The 21,147-nt window shown below is 37.0% G+C and overlaps 3 protein-coding genes across 3 annotated transcripts; all 3 read right to left on the bottom strand.

Moving 5' to 3' along the window:
• Positions 1-3,309: 3,309 nt before the first annotated feature.
• LOC121948881 (odorant receptor 131-2-like) lies at positions 3,310-7,195 on the bottom strand. The gene is made up of 4 exons (XM_042494410.1): positions 7,086-7,195; positions 6,370-6,508; positions 4,399-4,824; positions 3,310-3,558 (listed from the first exon to the last, which is right to left on the bottom strand). The coding sequence occupies exons 1-4, from the start codon at positions 7,148-7,150 to the stop codon at positions 3,310-3,312; spliced, it is 879 nt and encodes a 292-aa protein (XP_042350344.1). The 5' UTR covers positions 7,151-7,195.
• Positions 7,196-10,356: 3,161 nt separating this feature from the next.
• On the bottom strand, positions 10,357-14,283 carry LOC121948871 (odorant receptor 131-2-like). Its single transcript, XM_042494398.1, has 3 exons — positions 14,240-14,283; positions 12,204-12,323; positions 10,357-11,175 (listed from the first exon to the last, which is right to left on the bottom strand). Exons 1-3 carry the CDS (start codon positions 14,279-14,281, stop codon positions 10,357-10,359), a joined length of 981 nt encoding a protein of 326 aa, XP_042350332.1. The 5' UTR covers positions 14,282-14,283.
• Positions 14,284-15,435: 1,152 nt separating this feature from the next.
• Positions 15,436-17,383, bottom strand: LOC121948862 (odorant receptor 131-2-like). Its single transcript, XM_042494385.1, has 2 exons — positions 17,228-17,383; positions 15,436-16,239 (listed from the first exon to the last, which is right to left on the bottom strand). The coding sequence occupies exons 1-2, from the start codon at positions 17,381-17,383 to the stop codon at positions 15,436-15,438; spliced, it is 960 nt and encodes a 319-aa protein (XP_042350319.1).
• Between the last annotated feature and the right edge of the window lie 3,764 nt (positions 17,384-21,147).

The following is a 21,147-nucleotide window of genomic DNA, read 5'->3' as shown; positions in this document are numbered from 1 at the left end:
TATTAACCCCTTGAAACCCGAGTAAATTGTCCTCTTTTTTAAAGGGGAAAGGCAATAGAACTTAAGAAGAAATGCTCCCAAAATATGATTTTACTTTGCACTGTGTTGTATTTTTAACTTTTTGTATATTTTATTCTTTTCTTAAGGTGAGGTCCCCGGAGAAAGCCCACTGTGGGTGTCTACCTCACCTGCACATGGAAACTGTTTAATACCCCTTTTCCTTTTTCTGTGTGTTTGTTTTTTTTTTTTGTCTTTATGTGCAGATAAACTAAACTAAACTTAACTGAGAATAAACACTTTCTCTCCACAATACTTGATTTAATAAAATAAAAAAAAAAGTTTTAATTTGTATCAACCAAAAAAACACAAAGTGTTTTTTTTTTTTTTTTTTTTATAAAGACATCAGTAGAAAACTAAACTGGACAGTAGCACCTGACCCACGTATTCCATACATTCACAAATGCATTTGTTTATTCACTAACGTTTCATGTTGAAAGGCTGAATTGAAAAGACCACTCCAAGTGTGTGATGATGGGTCCATCTTGTGGCCAAAATATTGTTTTGCACCTTGCAGGCCTTTTCCCCTTTTTATTCATTTTCCTCTCCCGTACTTCTGTGTTAAATATTTTACCTCATAAAGCCACGAGTCAAAAATATTTGTGCTTTACTGCTCCCTGTCTTTACTAGTGTTTCATATTAGGTTTGGTTGTTTTAACAAAAACAGTTAAAAGTCTGGGCAAGAAATGTTCCACAAATTTTAAGAAATGAATAGGCCTAAAAGGTGACAAGAAAATAACATGAAAATTAGTTTTAAAAACAGAGGGAGGAATTTACTTTTTTTTCTATTTTATTTTTATTATTTTACTATTTTTACTATTAAAAAAAGACAGGCGAAATGTACCAAAAACTATATTTAATTATATATTATAATTATAATGTTATATTTAAAATTATGTGACAGGTGAAATAAAATACGACCCCCCCCCCCCCCCCCCCCCCCCCCCCCCCCCCACCCCACACACACACACACACACACACACATACACACACACACACTTTTTCTGCTAATTTTCTGGTAACTTTTTAGCTTGTTTACACATCAATGTGAAAAAAACACTTCCAAATTTGGGGAAACAAGACAATCCGAGGAGCGCATGAACGCAGCATTTGACTTTTTAACCCGCATTATGGCTCCGCCCACCGCTTCTGTTCGGTGCGCGGTGATCGCGAACAGTTAAAATTCATCCACCAGAAACATCTGATGCTAACAAGGTATTATTTCATCAACAAGTCAAATGAACGAACCTGTTTAAAGTCTAATCTTGTCACCGCGGCCGGGATGCGGAAGATATGGAGGAAATAACGACGATGTTGCTGCTGTTTCGTGACTTTGTTCGTCAGCCGTTAGTCACGTTAGCCGCTCTGTTAGCATGTAGGCGATAGAGTTCGGCGGCCGTTTGTCACTTCGAAGACCCTGTTCGCGGGCAGTTAGCACTGTCGGCAACACTGTTCGTCGACCGTTAGCCACATGCGTTAGCATTTACCGGAGTTTTCTTGTTCGCAGCTGATAAAATTTGTTCCCAACGGATTTACTCGCCATACTGGGACGCAGTATGGATCAGTGCTTTGCTACCAGGCTGATGTAAGTATTTACTCTGCGTGCTAATTATTTCGAGTTGGTTGGCTGTTTAACTTATTATTGTCTGTCGGTTTCGGCTCATAAGCTCATGTCTTGTGTTTATTAGCATCAGCAGTGGTGAGATACAACTGTTTCTTGAACAAAACTTTCCATTTCCATTCCAGAATTTCCATTATATACAACTTTATACTATGTTTTTCCCTTCAATGATTTTAATAACGCATGTACAAAAAGAAAAAAGTGGCAACAAGAAAGTACGAAAAGAATGACATAATGACCAATATTATAGAAAACAGATGTAAAAATCTTACAGTAGGCTACAAGATTGAAAACCCTTTACAAAGGAAGTACTTCTAGCTGTAAGTCAGAAATGTAATATTGAATCAACAGAGGGAGAAAAAAAAATTAAATTCAAATAACATACAAAAGGAAATCTAAATTTAATAAATCATCAGTCACTGTTGGGAAATGTTTTACATTATCATACAACTTTTGTGCTTTTACCCTTTTATCAGTCTTAAAGATTTTAATTAGAATTCATCTAAGATTAAAAAAAATGGGAAGAGATCATAATTTTTGTTTTTCAAAATCATACCAAAAATAATATTGTTTCTACAATTAGAAGTTGGAAATGATAAAATATTTTGTTTAATCCATTTGTGAATCTCAAGCCAAATTGTGTAACACTACATAAGAAAAGTATATATTCTGTTGTTGGAATATCATTTTCACAAAATGAGTGCATATTATGATCAGTATTAGAATGGACCCTAAGCATTTCATTCAAAGGAAAAAAATATCCTGGTTTTAAAATGTATTTTGTTTTTGGTAGACAACTTAATACTAATACCACACTACATTTCACAGGCAGAAAAAATGGAACACAATATAATAGGTATGCTTTCTTCAGTTTATAATCACCATAAAATAATAGCTGTGCTTTGGTTAGCTTAGACTGAGCCATTTATATCTATGTACTTTCTTTTAAAATGTGTGCTCTTAGTTAGCTTAGTAAGCTTAATGTAACTGGTCTCTCCAAAATAGTAACTGGCCTATGTTGTATAAATGGACCAGATCAAGTATACTAATTGTCCTTTACATATATTTACCTACCACTGCACAATCTCCATATAAAAACACATGTCGCAGGAGGGGATACTTTGCATTGTGATTATACTGGCTTCTCTGTCTAGATTAGTAAGGTAACTTTAAATTGGACCCAAACATCATGTTTGCTAAATGCTGTACATGTGTTAGCATGAGCATACTAAATGTGTGTAATGGACCATTATTTGAAAGCTCAGCTGATTAAAACATCACAGTTTCCATCATGCTTTATTTAAAGTGCTTCATGACAAATCTGACAACATCAGACATACAGTTTCAGAAGACGTATGCAGTTACAAAGTCCACAAGTGTCCAGGATATTAACATTTTCACTTTGTGTCTTCTTCTTTTGAACTCGTTAAGATAATTCAAATGTCAGCATACAGGCTGCAGTGGTTTTTATTCTGAGAAACTATCAACAGCCCTAACACTGGATGGATTCGTCAGTCATCTGCTCACTGCACAAAAGGCCTTAAATGCAAACCAAATTAAAGCAACGGAGCTCTAAAAAACTGGGGAATGACATCATACTGAAGCTCACGTGCAAACTGACGTTATTTCACCTACAGATTCACTTTCAGTAACACCGGCCTGACCCTGACCACTCTTTGTCCCCGACAGGCCAGGTACCGGGTCCAGTACTTCCTGAACTGCTCGTCCCGAAAACCATAGATGATCGGGCTCATGAAACGCGGGATGATGTAGACGACCAGGAAGAAGATGTAACGAATCTCCAGACCAAAGCGAGGGAAGAGGGAGATGAGAGCCGCCTGCAGGGAAGGAACCACGAAGGCAAGCATGCACAGCAGCAGCTGAAACACAATCCCAAAAACATTGTAATAGTTAAGATGATGGAAATATAAACATACAGCATTTATGACATTTACAAAAAACACTCAGGCAGGCTAACATCTTTCAGTTTGTGCAAATAAAAATTATTTATGTGTATGAAAACCTTGCAGACAGACAAAAAATAACTCTAAGTAGGGCCTGGCATGCGTACTGGAAACCTTTAAGGCAGAGATACTCAACTTGGTTGGTCAAGTTGAAGACAGTTAGACAAAGTTGCCAAATTGTGTTACTACAACTTCTGGGTCTTTAGAAAAATTATCCGCTGATTTATAGAAGTCTCTTTCCCTGTGTAAGTCTCTGACAGAAAGTATTTTAGGGTCACAACTTTAGTGAAAATGACTTGTTTTACTATCTGGATTTGATCTATTTGGCCAGATAACATTTCTTAAGTCTTGAAAGAGCTGCACAATTTAATCATTTTATCCACATCCAAGTTTTCGGAGAGCTTAAGTGGAAGTTAGACGCTTTGTTGGTGAAATCTATAGTGTGCTTGCTCTATGGGCCCAACGATGCTGAATAATGGAATAATTTTAAACCTGGGAAGTCAATCTTTTTTTAGCTTCATTCACCACTGAGCAACTTTCATAGGAATGAACAGGGCCCATCATCTAATGCTGTATCCAGTTCTCCTTTAACACTGTTTTAAAAACCTGGGGTTATTCTCAATTCTTGTCGAGCGATAAACTTTATGTTGGAGAGTTTCCATATTCTATATCTCAGCAGGCCTTTCTCGTGGTGGGCATTTTGATGTTTAGTGGTTTTGCTTCTGAGCTCACGTAAACAGAAATAGAAATACCGACCTGCACCCCATGAAGCAGCACAGTATTCCTGGCTCTCTTTACCGAGGCCAGGCCCATCGAGGCGGCTCGTGCCGTCAGCATGATCCTGCAGTAGGTGTAGAGCAGCGTCAGAGCAACGAAGGACAGGTATACCCCGTCAAACACACAGTTCTTGTAGTAGATGGAGCGGTGGCGAAAGAGAAGCGGGTGGTCGCAGAACATGGTGGTGTGGAAGTAACTCAGAGGCCTGTGGACGACGGTGATGAGGAAGTCTGTGATGGGTGGGGCGGCCGTGAGAATGAGGATGACACCGATGAGGAGGAGGGTGCGAGGGACGGTGCACATCTGGCTGTAGTGCAAGGGGAAGCAGATGGAGATGTATCGCTCCACCGCCATGCCGGCCAGGATGAGAGGGGTGGAGCGGGTGGTGAGCACCGCCGTCATGATCTGAGGGAAACAACTTAAGTCACAGAAGCGATAATACGGTGTGGAATAGAAATGTGTGCTCGACTGGAGATGTAACGACGTAAAAGATGGGCGAGCACTGGATAGCTTTTTACATTTGTGCTTTTTAACTAGAAAACAAGTTTTATATTGTGTATTGCTGTGAATGAAATACAGAATAGCCAACAGCAAGCAGGTTTTCAATAGTGATGACAACCAGCCAGCTGACAAGTTATTTAGGTTTTTGCAGTTAAATGCAGAGGTGTTTTGTATATAACCGCTCATTTCTACTTCATAAATCAGCTGTTTGCATAGTTTTCAACATGAGCGACAGAAATAAATGGAAACAGGGCTGAAAAAGGTCCACTCAGCACACAGCGATGTGCTGCTTGCAGCCAGTTTAAACATTCCAATCGAAAAAACAGAAAGTATGATTATCAAAAATGCTAATTTATTTGTTTAATGATTTAAATGTAAACCCAAAGCATGGAATATTGTTAGTATATTTATAGTATACTTGTGTACTGCCATACTGCCATGAAAAAGCAATAAAAAAATGATCATAGAAAAATTTGAGACAGAGCGCAATGTTTCATACCCCTGAAGCCATGCTCACGAGGGAGAAATTTCAGCACAACAATATGCAAACGAGGGCTGAAACATTAACAAAATGCCTGTAGCTAGCTAAAAGCATGAGATATCAGCATGACAAAGGATTATTTTAGTCTCCAAGAGATGAAAAGTAATAGTCAGCTTCAACCTCTACAGTTTGTTTGATCAGATTAGCAAAATATTTGCTGCTAAGTGTCAGAATCCCACAGTTTTCCTTATTCTCTGCTGATCCCTCACTTCTGTATCTACTTCTGTCCTCTTTATTTTTTGGGTGTAAGATGATTTTTTTGGGCTTTTTACCTGTATTTGAGAGGACAGATCAAGTGTCAACGGGGGAGGGAGAGGGGGTGCCATGCAGCAGAGGGCAGAGGTTGGAAGTGAACCTGTGGCCGCTGCGGCAAGGACGTAGCCTGTGTACATGGTGCACACATTACTAACTGAGCTGCTGGGCTTTTGTCCTCTTAAAAGCTCAATTTTTCTGTTAGGCAGCTTATAAAAACTTTTTATGTTTTTATACTGTTGGTAGTGCATGCTGTCACAAAGCAGCTTTTGGACTTTTTTTTGTTTGCTAACAGACATAAATGTCAAGAAGGCACCTTCACCCATCACATAGTTATTGGAGAGTGATGGATTGATTCCCCCCTGGAGAGGGTGGGACGTAAATGCGCTCTGTTTCTAAACAATCACACTGAAACTTGCTCGTGTTGCATTCAGTTAGGAAACAGTTTTAGAGGAAATAAAACAAAAACAAAGTATTCAGAATACCACCTGTTTAAAGTGTAACTAAATACAGATACTCATATTTTATATTCTAAATATTTAACTTAGCTACTTGCACTCCTGATCGTGAATTAATAGTAGTGTATAGTTATATTCTGTATTCATAACCTGCAAAGTTAGTTTGGGGAAAATAGTGAGATAGAGTTGCTGACTTACCAGAAAGCAACAGACGGAGGCGTGGATCTTCCTGAAGATGTAGCTGACCACATAGAGAGCCGTCACCAGGCTGAGCTGCAGAGCATCGTTGATCACCATGTAGATGAACATGATGTACCGCGGGTTCTCATAGAAGAGACTGGAGTCAGAGACCAACAAGAGCTGAGAGACATGGACACTAACTGTAACACCGGTTTGGAATAGGCAGCGTATTTTGGAAACGTTTGAAATAAATAAATGCACTGTGGCTGTGACTTAAAATATGATCTTAAAAATTTCAAAATGATATCAATCGAAATATTTTCCTTTTACTAGTAATGCAACATTTAGTTCTGTATTGCTCTATCACTACCTAGGCCTACACTGTAAAAATAAAGTTGTTTTTTCTTAATAATGTGAGTGTCCAGACTGCCCTACATTTATAAGTTGTCTGAATTTGAGAAGAAAAGCTGAATCATTACAAAAATACCTGAACTTCTCAAATTCAGTCAACTTAAAATTATAAGGCAGCCTGGACACTAACTTTTTAAAGTTAAAACAACTAGTTTATTATTACAGTGTACCTGTTTCAAACTACCTAAAGTCATTCGATAAATTGATTTATACATGTTGTGCTTCTGCCACCAAAAGCTGGATTCTCATTAAACAGTGAGCGCTCTATGACACGGATCAACACTCATCATGTGTTTGCACAATGTGGCCAGACGTTTGTCTACCTGTGTCGTAGGAAGGTGTGCACCATGCTGCCGTTGATGACACTGAGGGCCAGCCACACCAGCATGGCCAGGATGTTTTTTGTGAGAGCATTAGAGAAGCTGTCTTTAGATGCTGCCACAGCGCCCCCTGTCAGTGTAGAGCTGGTGTTACCAATCAGCAGGTCCAGAGGGTTGGAGGAGGTGGAGTTGAGAATCACCAACATCTCCTCTGCACAGTCTGAAGGAACACAGAAATGAAATCTTATGTTTCACAGATAAATATAAAATATTTTATAACCACGACAACTTTATGAGGGCAGCTATTGTTTTCACCTTGTGAGCTTGTGGAAGTAGGGAAGGTGTGATTGGCCCCTTCACTTTACACCCCTAAACCATTTTACTTGTTTTATGTGTGCATCCTGCACCTAGTTTGATTTCATCCTCAAAGTTAATTTTAATTTTAAATCCGAAACAATATGCACTACAATGCACATTGTTTTTAAAACATTTGCATGTCAATTTTTTTTTTATAAGAAACAATGAATGTACACAGCATTTTAAATCCACAGCAAGCAGTATAATGAATATAGAGGAGTCTTAAAATGCACAAAAGGCCAAAATTAACTGATTTTGTTGGACCCAGTCAGGACACAGAGTTAGCAACTTTTACCAGCCTCATACAACATATGTACATTTGGCTTCACTTACCTATCCCAGCAAAATTTGAAAATTAACCAGCATTTTGACCAGTGGACAAAAAAAAACCATTGGTAAAGCACCCTTTACACACTCTGTGGAGACATTATAATAACAAAGCACAACTACATTAACATATTTTATTAAAAAAATAAATATATAAACATCCTAACTTGTAGATACTTACAGATATCCTGTCGACACTCTGTCAGGAGTTCATGGCTCTCTGTGTTTTAACAAGAAGCTTGAAATCTGCAAGAAGATCAAAAAGAGAAAACACGTTCAGTATGGAGTATAATGAACTTCCAAAGTGGCATTAAAATATTTTAGTTTTGGGGTTCCTCTCTAATAATGGGAAGACTCCCACACAAACAAAATACTCTCAGTAATTAAGAACTTTAAAAGTTGCATTAAAATATTAAAATTTTGGGGTTATCCAATAATGTGAAGAATCTCAAAAATTCAGAAAGTCTGAATGCTGTTTTTCTTCATTTTATTACGGCTTTGCAGGTCTTGTATTTTGACAAAGGACACAGTAACAATAAAATAACATGTTTAATTCATTATTCTAAAAAATACAAAACAATCTACACATTTAAGGCAATCACGAGGTGCACAATTGTTCTACAGTATAAATGAATATTAATGCATTTTATACAAATTTGCCTCATTCGGCAGCTCGTAAATAAAACTCTAATCTGTATGAAAACGAGAAACACATCATACCAGAATATCATAGGACATTACATTAAATTAATGATCTAGTTTAACTGTTCAAGCAACCAGATTCACATAATCTACATTTATATATTCATAATATCAATACAGTTAATATAGGTAACAAACAACTTCATTTTAACATCAGCTGATTCAGAAAACTTAAAATGATAATAATGATAAATATTATATTTAAAGATTACAACTGTATTAATAACAGAGGGCGTCTCTCACCTGTTGTGTCACTCTACTCCTGCAGCAGCATGTGGACTCATATATAACGATTAGCATGCATGTGTGTTTGTGTACTGATCAGGTTGCTATAGGGATAGGGTAAAGGTCAGGATGTCACAGGTGATATTATGGATCCCTGTAATGAGCACTAGGAGACTTTTAATCCCTAAAGTAGTGAAGAAGTTATGCAGAAGACCCGTTTATTAACTTTTATTTGAGATTAACAGAAAGCCAACAAGCCGTCCTTTTCAGTGTTTATCATAGAGTTAGATTGTATGTGTGGAGGTAGCAGACAATGTTTTATTTTCTTTTAAATGTGTGTGTCCCTTTGTATCATTCTGTATCCCGTCTCTAAACTTTGAGTTTTTGTGAATCTGCGAACACAGTGCAGGCAGAGCTCCCCATGAGTGTAAAAAAAAGTTTGTGTCTCTTGTGGTGATTAATTGATCTGTAAAACTGTTCACAGCTGATCAGATCAGATCGATGGATGATAGGAGCAGCAGCTGCGAGTGAAAGCAAACTTTCAGACCCAGCAGAATAAATGGTTGAGTTTCAGCACTCTAGTTTATGGATTTGGGAGAAAGCTGTCATTGTTTACAAATATTTTTAAGCTGTTTTACACCATAGAAATAAAATGTAAGAAATCTGAGAATGGGTGAAGTTCCCCTTGCAGTTTTCCAGGACGAACAGAGCTTCCTATTGAATAGCAGAGGAGAAATTTAAGGGTTAATTCACCTAGATATAAAATGGTATCTGGCTGTATGGAGATAGATTTGATTTTGAAATATCTCTCTAGAGTTGCCACTAATTATTGTTTTTTATTATTCAAAGTTCGTACGGCCAAGAAAAGCCTGGAAAAGTCATGTAGTTAGCAAATAGCAATTTCCAGGTTGGGAAAAGTTTTAAGGAACTAAATATACCCTGAAAAATTCTGAAAAGTCATGGAATTTTGTCTCACAAATCTGTACAATAACAGATGATGTGTTCAAGGACCATCGGAAATTTGAAAATCCAATGATACTTTGTGTTTCATACAGTTTCTGGCTTTGATAAATTGTGTCATTTTTGGTGATTAAAAAATGTTTTCTCCAAAAGTCACCAAAATCACCAAAAACATTAAAGAAAAGGTAGAAAACAGATAAGAAGTGTTAAAGTTTGTGATTATTTATTTATTTTAAGAGCAGAGCGGATGAGTCAGCATCAGTAACTCATCCCCGACTTTGTCTTTCAGTCCGTAGCGCCGTCAGGTGTCACGGTGCAGGCTGGTCAGCAGGTCAATGATGAGAAACAACAGGGGCGCTGAGGTTATGATTATTTCTCTCTTTATTTGTTCATTTGCTAACGAGCGCAGCTAATTATCATCTTTTCTTCTGTGCTGATGTCATGTTGTGGACTGATCTAGCAGCAGCAGTTTGACACACAGCATAATGCAGTGTGTGTAGGACCAAAAAAAAATGTCATTTTTGGAATTATCGGTATAACGATGTAAGTCCCATTGGTCCCGATAATTATTGCGTATCCCTAATAAAATACAGTAATTTTCTCTCACATTTTCATGCACTTAAACTTATTCTTTATAAAATTCTACAATTACATTAAATATCTAACCAAAGTAAATACCTCTAATAAAAACACCCTGCTATATTTATCTTTTATCATCTCTATCCACAGGGGCCACAGTCTTCAGTTTGGTCCTGCAACTGTTGCTGAGAAGATAGATCTTGAGGTACTTTCTGAACTTTTTGTCTCTGACACCATAGATTATCGGACTTAGAAACCTCGGCAGGATGTAGACAATTAAAAAATTTGTGAATCTGATTTCTAGGATTTGTCTGGGGAAGATTAGACGCAGGATGATCTCCACGCTCGGGGAGATGTAAGAGAGCATGCACATGGCCAGCTGGGCCCCGTGCAGCAGGATGGTGGTCCTGGCTCTCTGGGCGGACACCTTCTCCGTGGAGAGGGCCCGCGCTGCAAACAGGATCCTCAGGTAGGTGAAGACCAGAGTCAGAAACACGCAGGAGAAGTAGATGATGTCAAAGGCTTGTCTCTTGTACTTCAGGATCGGGTCTTTGAACACATTCTGTCGCAAGCAGAACACAGACTCATGAAAGAAGCTCAGGGACTCGGTTGCTAGCGTCACAAACAGATCTGTGATATCCGGAGCCACACATATAAACCAAATCAACCCGATGACGATGTAAGTGCGTTTCACTGTGCAGATTTGGGGGTGGCGTAAAGGCTCACAAATGGCAATGTAGCGCTCTATGGCCATGCTGGCTAAGTTTACCGGGGTGTTTCTGGTTGTAAAAACTGCCACCAGGATGAAGACGCAGCAGAAAGAGACGTTAATCTTGTAGAAGATGTAGCTGAGGACAAAGAGCATGATGGTGATGGTCAGCTGGATGCCGTCATTTATCACCATGTGGATGAAGAGGATGTAGCGAGGGTCCTGGTAAAAGGTCTAGAGGAGGATACACGAAGAGAGAGAGGAGTGCAGTTAGAGGATAAAACACTTTATGGTTTAAGAAGGAAAAAAAGAGTTTTGTCCTGGAGGAAAAGTCTGTATGGCATCATTAACCCTTTGAAACCTGGGCAAATTGGCTTGTATTCTTTCAAAAACAGAAGGCAGCAGTGAGCAACTTTGGAATAAATTGTCAAAAAATTAGCAAGATGTTAGTAAAAAGTACAAGTAAATTACTTAAAAATTAGCAAAAAAACAAAACAAAATTTATAAAAGGAAGAGTAAGAAAAAAAATAACAACCAGGGAAATGACTTAAACTGCTTAATATTATAATAATTTTGAACAGTAATTTAATAATGGATTATTATGATTATACTAAATATAGCTCTCTGAACGTCTTTTTTACTCACCTTTTTAAAAGTAAGTTTCCAAAAGTAACTTTTTTTTGCCATTTGTGGGACATTTCTGGATTGACATCACTTTTCTTGTGCTGCTTTTGGACTTTTTTGAAAAGCATTTAATATTTTTAACCCCGAGAAAATTAGTTTGATTTCTTTCAAAAACATGGGAAAAAGGTAAAGAGCAACATGACAAGAAATGTCCCACACAGCAAGAAATTTGTAGATTTTGAAACTTATTTTTTTAAAAGCTAGTAAAAAAGATGTCCAGAGAGCTAATTTCTAATAATAATACTATTACTACTACTACTACTACTACTACTACTACTACTACTACTAATAATAATAATAATAATAATAATAATAATAATAATAATAATAATAATAATATAATTCAAATTATTTACAGAATTATTATTATTTTTAAGCAATTTTTGGGGTAATTTCCTCATTGTTTTTTTTTTTTGTTTAGTTTATTTTTCTTTGGTTTTATTTTCAAATTGTCAGGTAGTTTTCCTGTACTTTTTACAAACTTCGTGTAATTTCTTTTTAAGTTGCTCATTGCCTTTTATTTAGGGGTAATTTAGGGGGCTGTTATTAATATGTGTATCACATATTCCCATACGTACCTGGTGTCTAAAAAAAGTGGCAACCAAGCTGCCGTTGATGTAACTGAGGACGAGCCAGACCAAAACCACAATCAGGTTCTTCACAAACGCCGTGGTGAAGGTGTCTCTGACGAGCATGAACTGATCCAACAACAGAGGGAGCAAAAGACAAAGAAATAGAAGTTACTATCAGATACAGTGGATTATCATTTATTCAAACTCCATCACTGTCTTTCTACCAGCTGTTCAAATAAGCATGTAAATGTCCTGCTCACTGTCACAACAGTTTGTCAGATACTAAAGCAGTGCTCCATCTTTGTTTCAACATGCCAAATAAAACAAGAGAGCAAAATAAAAGATGAGCAAGAAAAACAACATTCAGAATGCCAGTCAGACATATTCAGTGAAAAAACATGAATATTACATGTCGAAAAAGGAGAAGGAGGAAGTAAATACTTATTACATCCTAGCCCCTTTTATACAATTATTAAAAATACATATATGTGTGTGTGCGTATATACACGCACACGCACACATATGCATACATATTCACCATTCACACCTTGATCTTATTAAAGAGGAATTAAGAAGATGATGAAATTCTAACATATTTGTAGACATACAGCATGTCTGTGTGACTATGTGCTGAGCTGACAAAGACTTAATGTTTAGGTTTTCATTTTCAAGTAAACAAAACTTAAATGTGTTCATCACTGTGTAACCAAAGCTTTCTGTGGTCACGAGGTCTTCTTGATCTTAAGGAATTTGAGAAAGCTTTTTCAAATATGTAAACAGTAGGCCTTTATTTCAGCATTTCATTCATTTTTGTGAAGAAATGTGAATGTTTTTTTTGTAATTTTTGTAATTTTATGAAGTTTAGATTGTTGTTCAAGGTATAAACCTCCCAGCAGAAAGGTATGATAAAGGCCTGAGCACAAGCTGTGCTCACAGAGCCTTCCCTCTCTGCTAAACAGCCTCAATATATGTCTGAAGAGAAAGAACAGTGAAGCATCAGGGAGATAAAAACTCAGAAAAAGTTCCTCTATATAACAGAAAAACTCATCTCTGATGCAATATTCATAGGAAATGCTCCAAATTACTAGTTTTACGCAAACTTCCTGCAGCTATTTTGTTTCAAGTTAAATGTACAGTTTAACCGTTGTTTTGCACTGTTATTGCTATTAAATACAATTTGACATAAACATAAAATATGTTGCTAAGTCAGTTTACAGAATAACAGCATAAAAAGGGCAAAAAAGCAATAATAACAGAAAAAGGGTGTCTTAAGGAAAAAGGCTGGGAAACACTGATATACAGGCAGTAATCTGGACACAAAATAAGTTTTCTCCTTGAGACTTAATATTTGTATAAAATACACGAGACCATGCTATAATTTATATATTGTGAGGTCAGCATATCATTTGAAGTTATTTTTTTATCTCATCTGCACAACAGCAGCAGAGAAGCAGTCGGCAGTAAAAATCTTAGATCTTAGGCAGGGCTAATTAGATATGTATAACAAGAAAAAATGTAAATGAATAATGGGAATGCATGACACAATATAGTGCAGAAGTGTAAATATAGGGATATAATATATATATATATATATATTAATTTGTGGTAGACATATGAATTAATGTATATTGATTTAAAAAAATGATAAAAATAAAACTGAAATTTAGAGTATATGAAGGAGCTGTGATGAAACATTAATTTAATATTAGAGCCATAATCTGTGGCAGCAGTTGGTATTAATGATTAAGAAAATATTTTTCTCCATTTTAGATGTCTACACAATTTAGAAAATCAAATTGAAGTTGAAAATAAAAAACTTACTTTAGTCTTTTATGTCCTCAGATTTATTTGCATGTTGTGTATTTACTAAACCAAAAAAACCAAATACTTGCAGTATTAATCTTCTGAGAATTGCAGTAATGACATTTACATTAAAAGAGTGACCTAGAATTTCTGTATTTTCACTAAAAAATAAATCAGCAGAAAAGTGCAAGCTAAGATTCACTTAAAAATGTATTAGACAGATAACTGCTTCACCAAACCTGAGTTGTCATGTTGCCTTCTGGAGCCACCGATGAGCTCATACTTCACTCAGACCTGCAAAAACAGGAAACAGAGCATACAATACAGAACATGCAAAATGACATTTACAAAGGAACATCTAAACATCTGGACAGGAAAACTGCATACAAACACATTGTCAAATAACCTGCCAAAGACTCAAATCTTACAGAGTTTAGTCAGGAGCAACCTCACTGCTATTTCTGTGCTGTTCCACCTACCTGAGTGCAGGTCAGACACAGGCGACACAGCGTGACACGAGCGTCTTTATAAACAAGGACTTAATTGATTTTCTTCTCATGGTCAGTGTTTATCAGAGGAGGGGAAAGCCTAAAGGTGATTATTGGATAGAACTTTATTTATGCTGAAAGAAATTATTGTGCAGCAGTTGCAGTACAAAATACAATGAGTGCAAATAAAACAAAATATAAACAATATAGATTATCACAGATTATCATGAGAGTTGATGGCAGTTTTGTTGGTGACAGTGTGATCGAGGCAACTTTTTCATCATGGGAATTTTCTTTTATTCACACTTTAATGCCATTTAATTTTCGACCCTTGCACTCCCACAGCTGCCTTTTTTTTATTCATATGTTTTTTTCCAGTGCACTTAATGTTTAAATATATATTAAATATTTAGTATACAGTGTCTTTCTTTTTTTTTAATGCTTATGCACCAACGAGGAGAGGCGCTTATAATGTCATTGTATCCTGCACAATACCATAATGATAAAGGCTTTCTGTTTCTATTCTATTTTATTCTATTTTGCCCTTTTTAATGAATATTTCATTCAGTTCCTGCTCTCTTATTTGCTGCTGTAACAAGACAGTTTCCCTCACGGGATTAATGAAGTATTTCTATTCTGCTTTATTTTATTTTACCTGACTCAATGCAACTCTATTCTTTAATTTAATTTAATTTTGTTTTATTTTATTTCATTAATCTCTAATTCTGTTCTATTCTTTTCTTTTCTGTTCTATTTTGTTTTATTTTATTTGACCTGATGTGCCTCTATTCTTTTCTATTCCATAAGAAAAAAGTAGTTTTTTAGTACTCATGGTAAAATTAACCATGATCATTTAAAAGACAAACAAGTAGGCTTTTTTTTTTCGGTTACATGATATTCGTGTGTCGTTTGACAGAAAGTAGGGAAACTCTCACTGCAGTCTCATGTTAGGCCTCGTGTTTGATGGGGACATTTACCGAGTGGTTCTTCACGCTCACTTTACAGAGCAGGTGCCTCCTCGTGTGTCTCCTGAAGGTCAGGTCTCGTAGTCCGTAGACAATGGGACTAACAAACCGTGGCAGGATCTGGATCATGATGTAGCAGGCAAAGCGTATAGCCCGGTACTCTTTGGGGAAAAAATAGAGCAGACCCTGTGCAAACATGGGTCTGACGTACGTGAGCATACATAAGAGCAGCTGAAAACCATGAAGAAGAATAGTGTTTCTGGCTTTTCTAATGTCCACAGTCGCTTCCTTGGCAGCAAAGAGAATCTTGAAGTAGGTGTAGAAGAGTGTGACCCAAACCAGGACGAGACAAACGATGTGCGAAGCGTCCCTCTTCTTCACGCTGTAAGAGCTCCTGAACACAAAATCTCTGGAGCATAAAACTTTAGAGTGAAAGAAGTGCAGCGGCTCCGTGGCCAGCAGGATGAAGAGATCTGGCAGGATGGAGAACCCGCTCGCGATCCAGATCATACCGATCAGGATGTAGGTGTTCCTGACGATGCAGATCTGCCCGTGACGGAGTGGGATGCAGATGGCGACGTAGCACTCGACCGCCATGCTGGCCAGGTTCAGCGGGGTGTTGAGGGTGGTGAGGATGGTGGTGATGAGCAGGATGAGGCAGAGCGACACGCTGATTGTGTGAAGGGTGTAGCTGATGATGAAGAGGAGGGTCGACAGGGCCAGCTGAGTCATGTCATTAATCACCAGGTGGATGAACAGAATGTAGCGAGGGTTTGTGTAGAAGATCTGGAGGATGAAAACAGGATAGAAGTGTTAGTACTTTAGGTGACTTGGATAAAGGGATAATTTGCATTTTTTTTAGTTGTGCAAGAGACTCTTCTGCAGATGGATTTCCATAAAAAGTGAATTTTCTGTTCCGTCATAGTTCATTTAGTTTTACCACTGACACAAGAATAGATTTTATGTGTGTTATTTGCGTCAAATTACCTGAAAAAAAGAATTTTTGGCAAAGTAATAGTTCCTCACAGGGGATGCTAGTATGCATGTTGCTATGGGACTTGTGATTGTCAGTTTCATTTGGCTCTAGACTTGCAAAGGTATGAGATTTTCATGGTATGGTAGCCATCTCAGAAAATGTAGCTGTATCATGATATTACAGAATTATTATTAGTATCAGTTACATTAGGCACATTTCCATTACAGATCTGTGCAAAACTTAAGTGACATTTTCGAAATATTGATAAAGCACAATTGCGTAATGTCTGTTGATGTCTGTGTTTTCATTGAGTAATGTTATTAACTTCTCCTCTGGTGATAAAATTTCAGTAACCACAGTGATAGATGTTCAAAACATTAGCAGCTTTATTTCCACTGCAGCCACCGTACTAGCTGTCATTATTTTCAGTCAGAGGTGATGTAGGCGTGTTATGCGTGTTATGTGTGCTCCGTCTGTTTCTGCAAACCAAAAGTGCACCAACTGCCAGCTACTGTACATAATACACTGACTAAACATGACTATCTCATACAGCCCCACCTAAAAAATCCTCAACTTTACTTTTAAGGATATTTTTTTATCAAAAGCTGATTTGTTAAAGCTGTGAAAACAATATACATGAATTTTTAATAACACCTGTTTGAGGTGAGTAAAGTAAAGATGAGTGAGAAAAGAGAGAGAGAGAGAGAGAAAGTTAGAGACATTCAGCAGGTTTGCTCTTGTGACTCCTGATTCTCATTTTCTACTTGCACATATCCTGTAAAAAAAGAAATATCAGACCTGGTGCTTTCTGAAAGTGTACACCAAAGTACCGTTGATGTAGTTGATGGAGATGCAGAGAGCTGTGATGATGACATTCTTGGTCACAGCTGTGCTGAAGTTGTCCCGCTGATTCCCAATTATAATTACAGTATCGTTGACGGATGAAAAATTCATGTCTAAAATGGCAAAATCCTTCCTGTTTGAAATAAACACAGATAGATTACAGTGGTCGCTCTAAATAATTAAAGATTTAAAAACACAACAATACAACAATAACTGCACTGTGAATCTGACAATAACAATTATGCCACGAGACACTAATCTGTAATAAGTCTCTTCACAATATTAATATTTCTTTTCAACACAAAACAAGTAAGGTACAATACAGAACGTTTATACCAAGATATCATCTTAATAAAACTACTAAGACAAGACATCACATTGAGTGTTTTTCTTAAGGTCTAAAATAATCAGGGAATTAAAATGCTACCTATACGACTATTAAAGGTCCAGAAGAAAAAAAACATTGAAAAAAGAAAGAAACGGCAAATAAAATCATTTACTATTATTCTCTCCTTCATAAAACGCCCCCATATCTTAACAAAGGTGGAGTGTTCAGCCCATTTATCACTAAATATTAAAGAAAATATCTGTCTAAATCACATAAAAATACATGATACATATAACATACAATAATGTCACATAAAGAAATACACAATAACACAGTAACATGCAGTTCATATAGTCTCAGTACAGTGCAGTGAAAGCAGAGGATGTCACAAACACCACTCTTTGGCGGGTTTTGATGCATGGATTTATATACGTTTATCGAACACGTGGGATTATTTTGGCTGACGCAGAATTATGTCAGTCGAATTAGATTGGTAGTACGAATATTCAAAGGTTCAATTTGTTTTACATATTAACCCTTTGAAACATGGATCGACATCACTTTTCTTGTGCTGCATTCAGATGCCTTTCACAAGGTATTTAATACTGTTAACCCTAAACATGTTGGTTTGATTTCTTTCAGAAACACGGGAAAAAGGCAAAAAACTACTAAGCAAGAAAAGTCACATAAATCAAATGGATTTTGAATTATTATTTTTTTAAAGCTATTAAAAATGTGATACTTATCATGGTCATAATTTATTTTAAATTATGTTTCATTTTTTAAAGATTTTTTATTCAGTCATTTATTTTTTTTTTAAACTTTTTTTTTGCTAATGTTCAGGCAATCTACTTAAACTTTTTACTAATTTCTTGCTAATTTTTGGGTCTTTATTTTCTTAAATTGCCTTCTTCATGTTTTTGAAAGAAATCAAGCCAATTTGTTCAGGCTTCAAAGGGTTAAGTTTTAAGGTTTGAATGGGCTCCACAGGACCTTCAGTTTAACGGTGGCATTCTCTTCATAAAGTAAACAGGAAGGCACTAACAGCGGATCGCAAATGCACGACAACATTTTTTGTCGACACTAGATATCAAACAAAAGCAAGAGACTGCAGGGTGTAAACTTCCTGTGAGCTGTTAATTTACCACCTCTTCACGTTATGATTTGGTCTCTTTCTCCCTCTGTGCCGCTGCTGCATGTATCCAGCTGCAAAAAGTAACGTGAAAGTCAAGAGCATTGAAATCTGGGTACCACAACGCTCCTGAAAGTTCACTGCACAGAAAAAAAATACCGATCGATGTGAAGTAATCTCAGTCGACTGAGCCTCGGACTCTCACGTTGGCTCATATTGTGTGTGTGTGTGTGTGTGTGTGTGTGTGTGTGTGTGTGTGTGTGTGTGTGTGTGTGTGTGTGTGTGTGTGTTCATGTTGGCATGTATCTGTTTCAAAGGGATTGTTTATTTTTTTGAGAAATACAGTAATTCTATATTTTAAGAATAAGATGAGGATTGACGCTGACATGGCGGTGTAGTCGTTAGCACTGTCTCCTCACAGCAAGTAGATCCAGGGATCAGACGTTGGGAAGAGGGGCCCTTCTGTACAGAGTCTGCACGTTCTCCTCGTGTCCATGTGTTTTCTCCAGGTTCCTCCCACAGTCCAAAGACATGCAGGTTAACTGGTGACTCAAAATGTACGTTAAAGCACAGGGCTGTAGTAGCAACACGTTCTCATCACAACTCGTTACATGGTGCCGCTCTGTCAGCGACCTTCTGCATCTACTTACAATGGTTTAGGTATCCTTCTTTTCTTTCTATCCTTTTTTTTTCCCCGTTACAGGGTTTCTTTGGGGGGAGTTTTTCCTTAGGCGACGTGAGGGTCTAAGGGCAGAGGGATGTCATATGCTGTAAAGCCCTCTGAGGCAGACTGTGTTTTGTGATAATGGGCTTCATGAATAAAATTGACTTGATTTGACACCTGCGTCAGTGGCAAGAAAGAAAAACTCTTTCATGGACACATAACACTACCAGGTAGAGTCAGGTTCCCACAGTCATGGACAACCTGGAAAAGTCATGAAATTTAATGGCTACATTTTCCAGGTCTGAAACAGTCCTGGAAGTAGTCAAAATAATTAAAAGTTTTAGAAAAATCATGGAATGTAATTGTTTCCATGAATATTGAGCCAATGTAACATTACAGCATTTCCTTTTTTCTGTAGCTGCTGATATAACGTTGCTCTGATATTCATCTTCTTGTGTTTTAATGTTTTGTTTTCAGTTATGTATGTTTGTTCGTTTTTCTCCCCACAGTCAGTTTCTGCCTTAATGAATGTCAGTTAGCTGAAATTATGTTTGAATAGAGCTTGAGTCTGATACGCTTGAAAAGCGCTGGGTAGGAAATGTTATCGTTATTATTGCAGTGACCACGAAACCCTTTTGTTGAAGTCTTGAGGTGGAAGTCATTTTGGGCTGACTGAGATTAACAGACGCTTGTGTTTACTTAAAGAAAAAAGTGTGTTGTTGAATGTTCAGATGCAATTCAAAAATATAATTTCTTTTTTTTTTTTTAATTTGCCGCTTGCTGTACACTGCCTGCACAAATAAAACCAAAATCTAAACTGAGTTGTATTAGCTGATTTACTGTATTAAACAAAGATGCAAAAGTATTAGGCGAGTATTAGTCTAAAGACTGTGTGTTCTTCAGTCAGTTACACCACCAGGCTGCAGCACCTTTCCTTTATCAACTGTAAGACCTGAAGGGTTTACACAGATTCAAAGTCATTAATAAACACATAGTACAAAATATTAATGTAAATATATTCATGAATACAACTAAATATGAACTGAGGAACAGGCCCCTACAGCAATTGTTATAGATCCTTAAAAAGTCTGAGAAAAGATTTGAAATTTAGTCCATGAAAATGTGTGGGGACCCCGCAGAGTGCTCTCAGTGCACTGTGGCGATTTAGTTAATATTGATATTAATTTGAAGAGTAAAATTTCACTTTTGGTTGATTACAGCCCAAAGAAAGTGAATACATTTTACATATTGGTGAACTGTTCCTTTAAATGTCTCATGGACACTGAGAGCTGGTCGTAAAGCTGCATTATTCTTTGTTTTGTAGACGCCTGCGGGCAGCAAACATACAGCAACATCAGGATTCATTTGGAGTCGTGTGACCTGGAGGATGTAAGTACAATATTCACTCTTTTAACTCTGTGTGTGCTGGGCAGCAGGTAGAGTACGCTGCGTTTATCTGAGCTCTTTGAAAACATCTACCTGCTGCAGCTGGAAATTATTTTAATGGGGAGTAGTAAGACTAAACCATCATGTAAATACCCTATAAAGGCCCCAAAAATGTAATTCTGTGTTCACATGGAATCTGGCAGACGGCACAATGGATGTCATTTTAATGAACGGTAGCAGGACGGTAAAATTAGGAAAGGCTGGCAGAGAATACCAGCAACGGCAACAGTAGACAGCATTTTTATAATTTTTTATTTTTTTTTAATTGAAGTTTTTACATTTTAAGAACAACAACACAAATAGAT

The sequence above is a fragment of the Plectropomus leopardus genome, chromosome 2, assembly GCF_008729295.1.
Source record: "Plectropomus leopardus isolate mb chromosome 2, YSFRI_Pleo_2.0, whole genome shotgun sequence".
Classification (NCBI taxonomy): domain Eukaryota; kingdom Metazoa; phylum Chordata; class Actinopteri; order Perciformes; family Serranidae; genus Plectropomus; species Plectropomus leopardus.
Note: the sequence above shows the minus strand (reverse complement) of the source record. Positions and strands in the feature narration are given on the sequence as shown.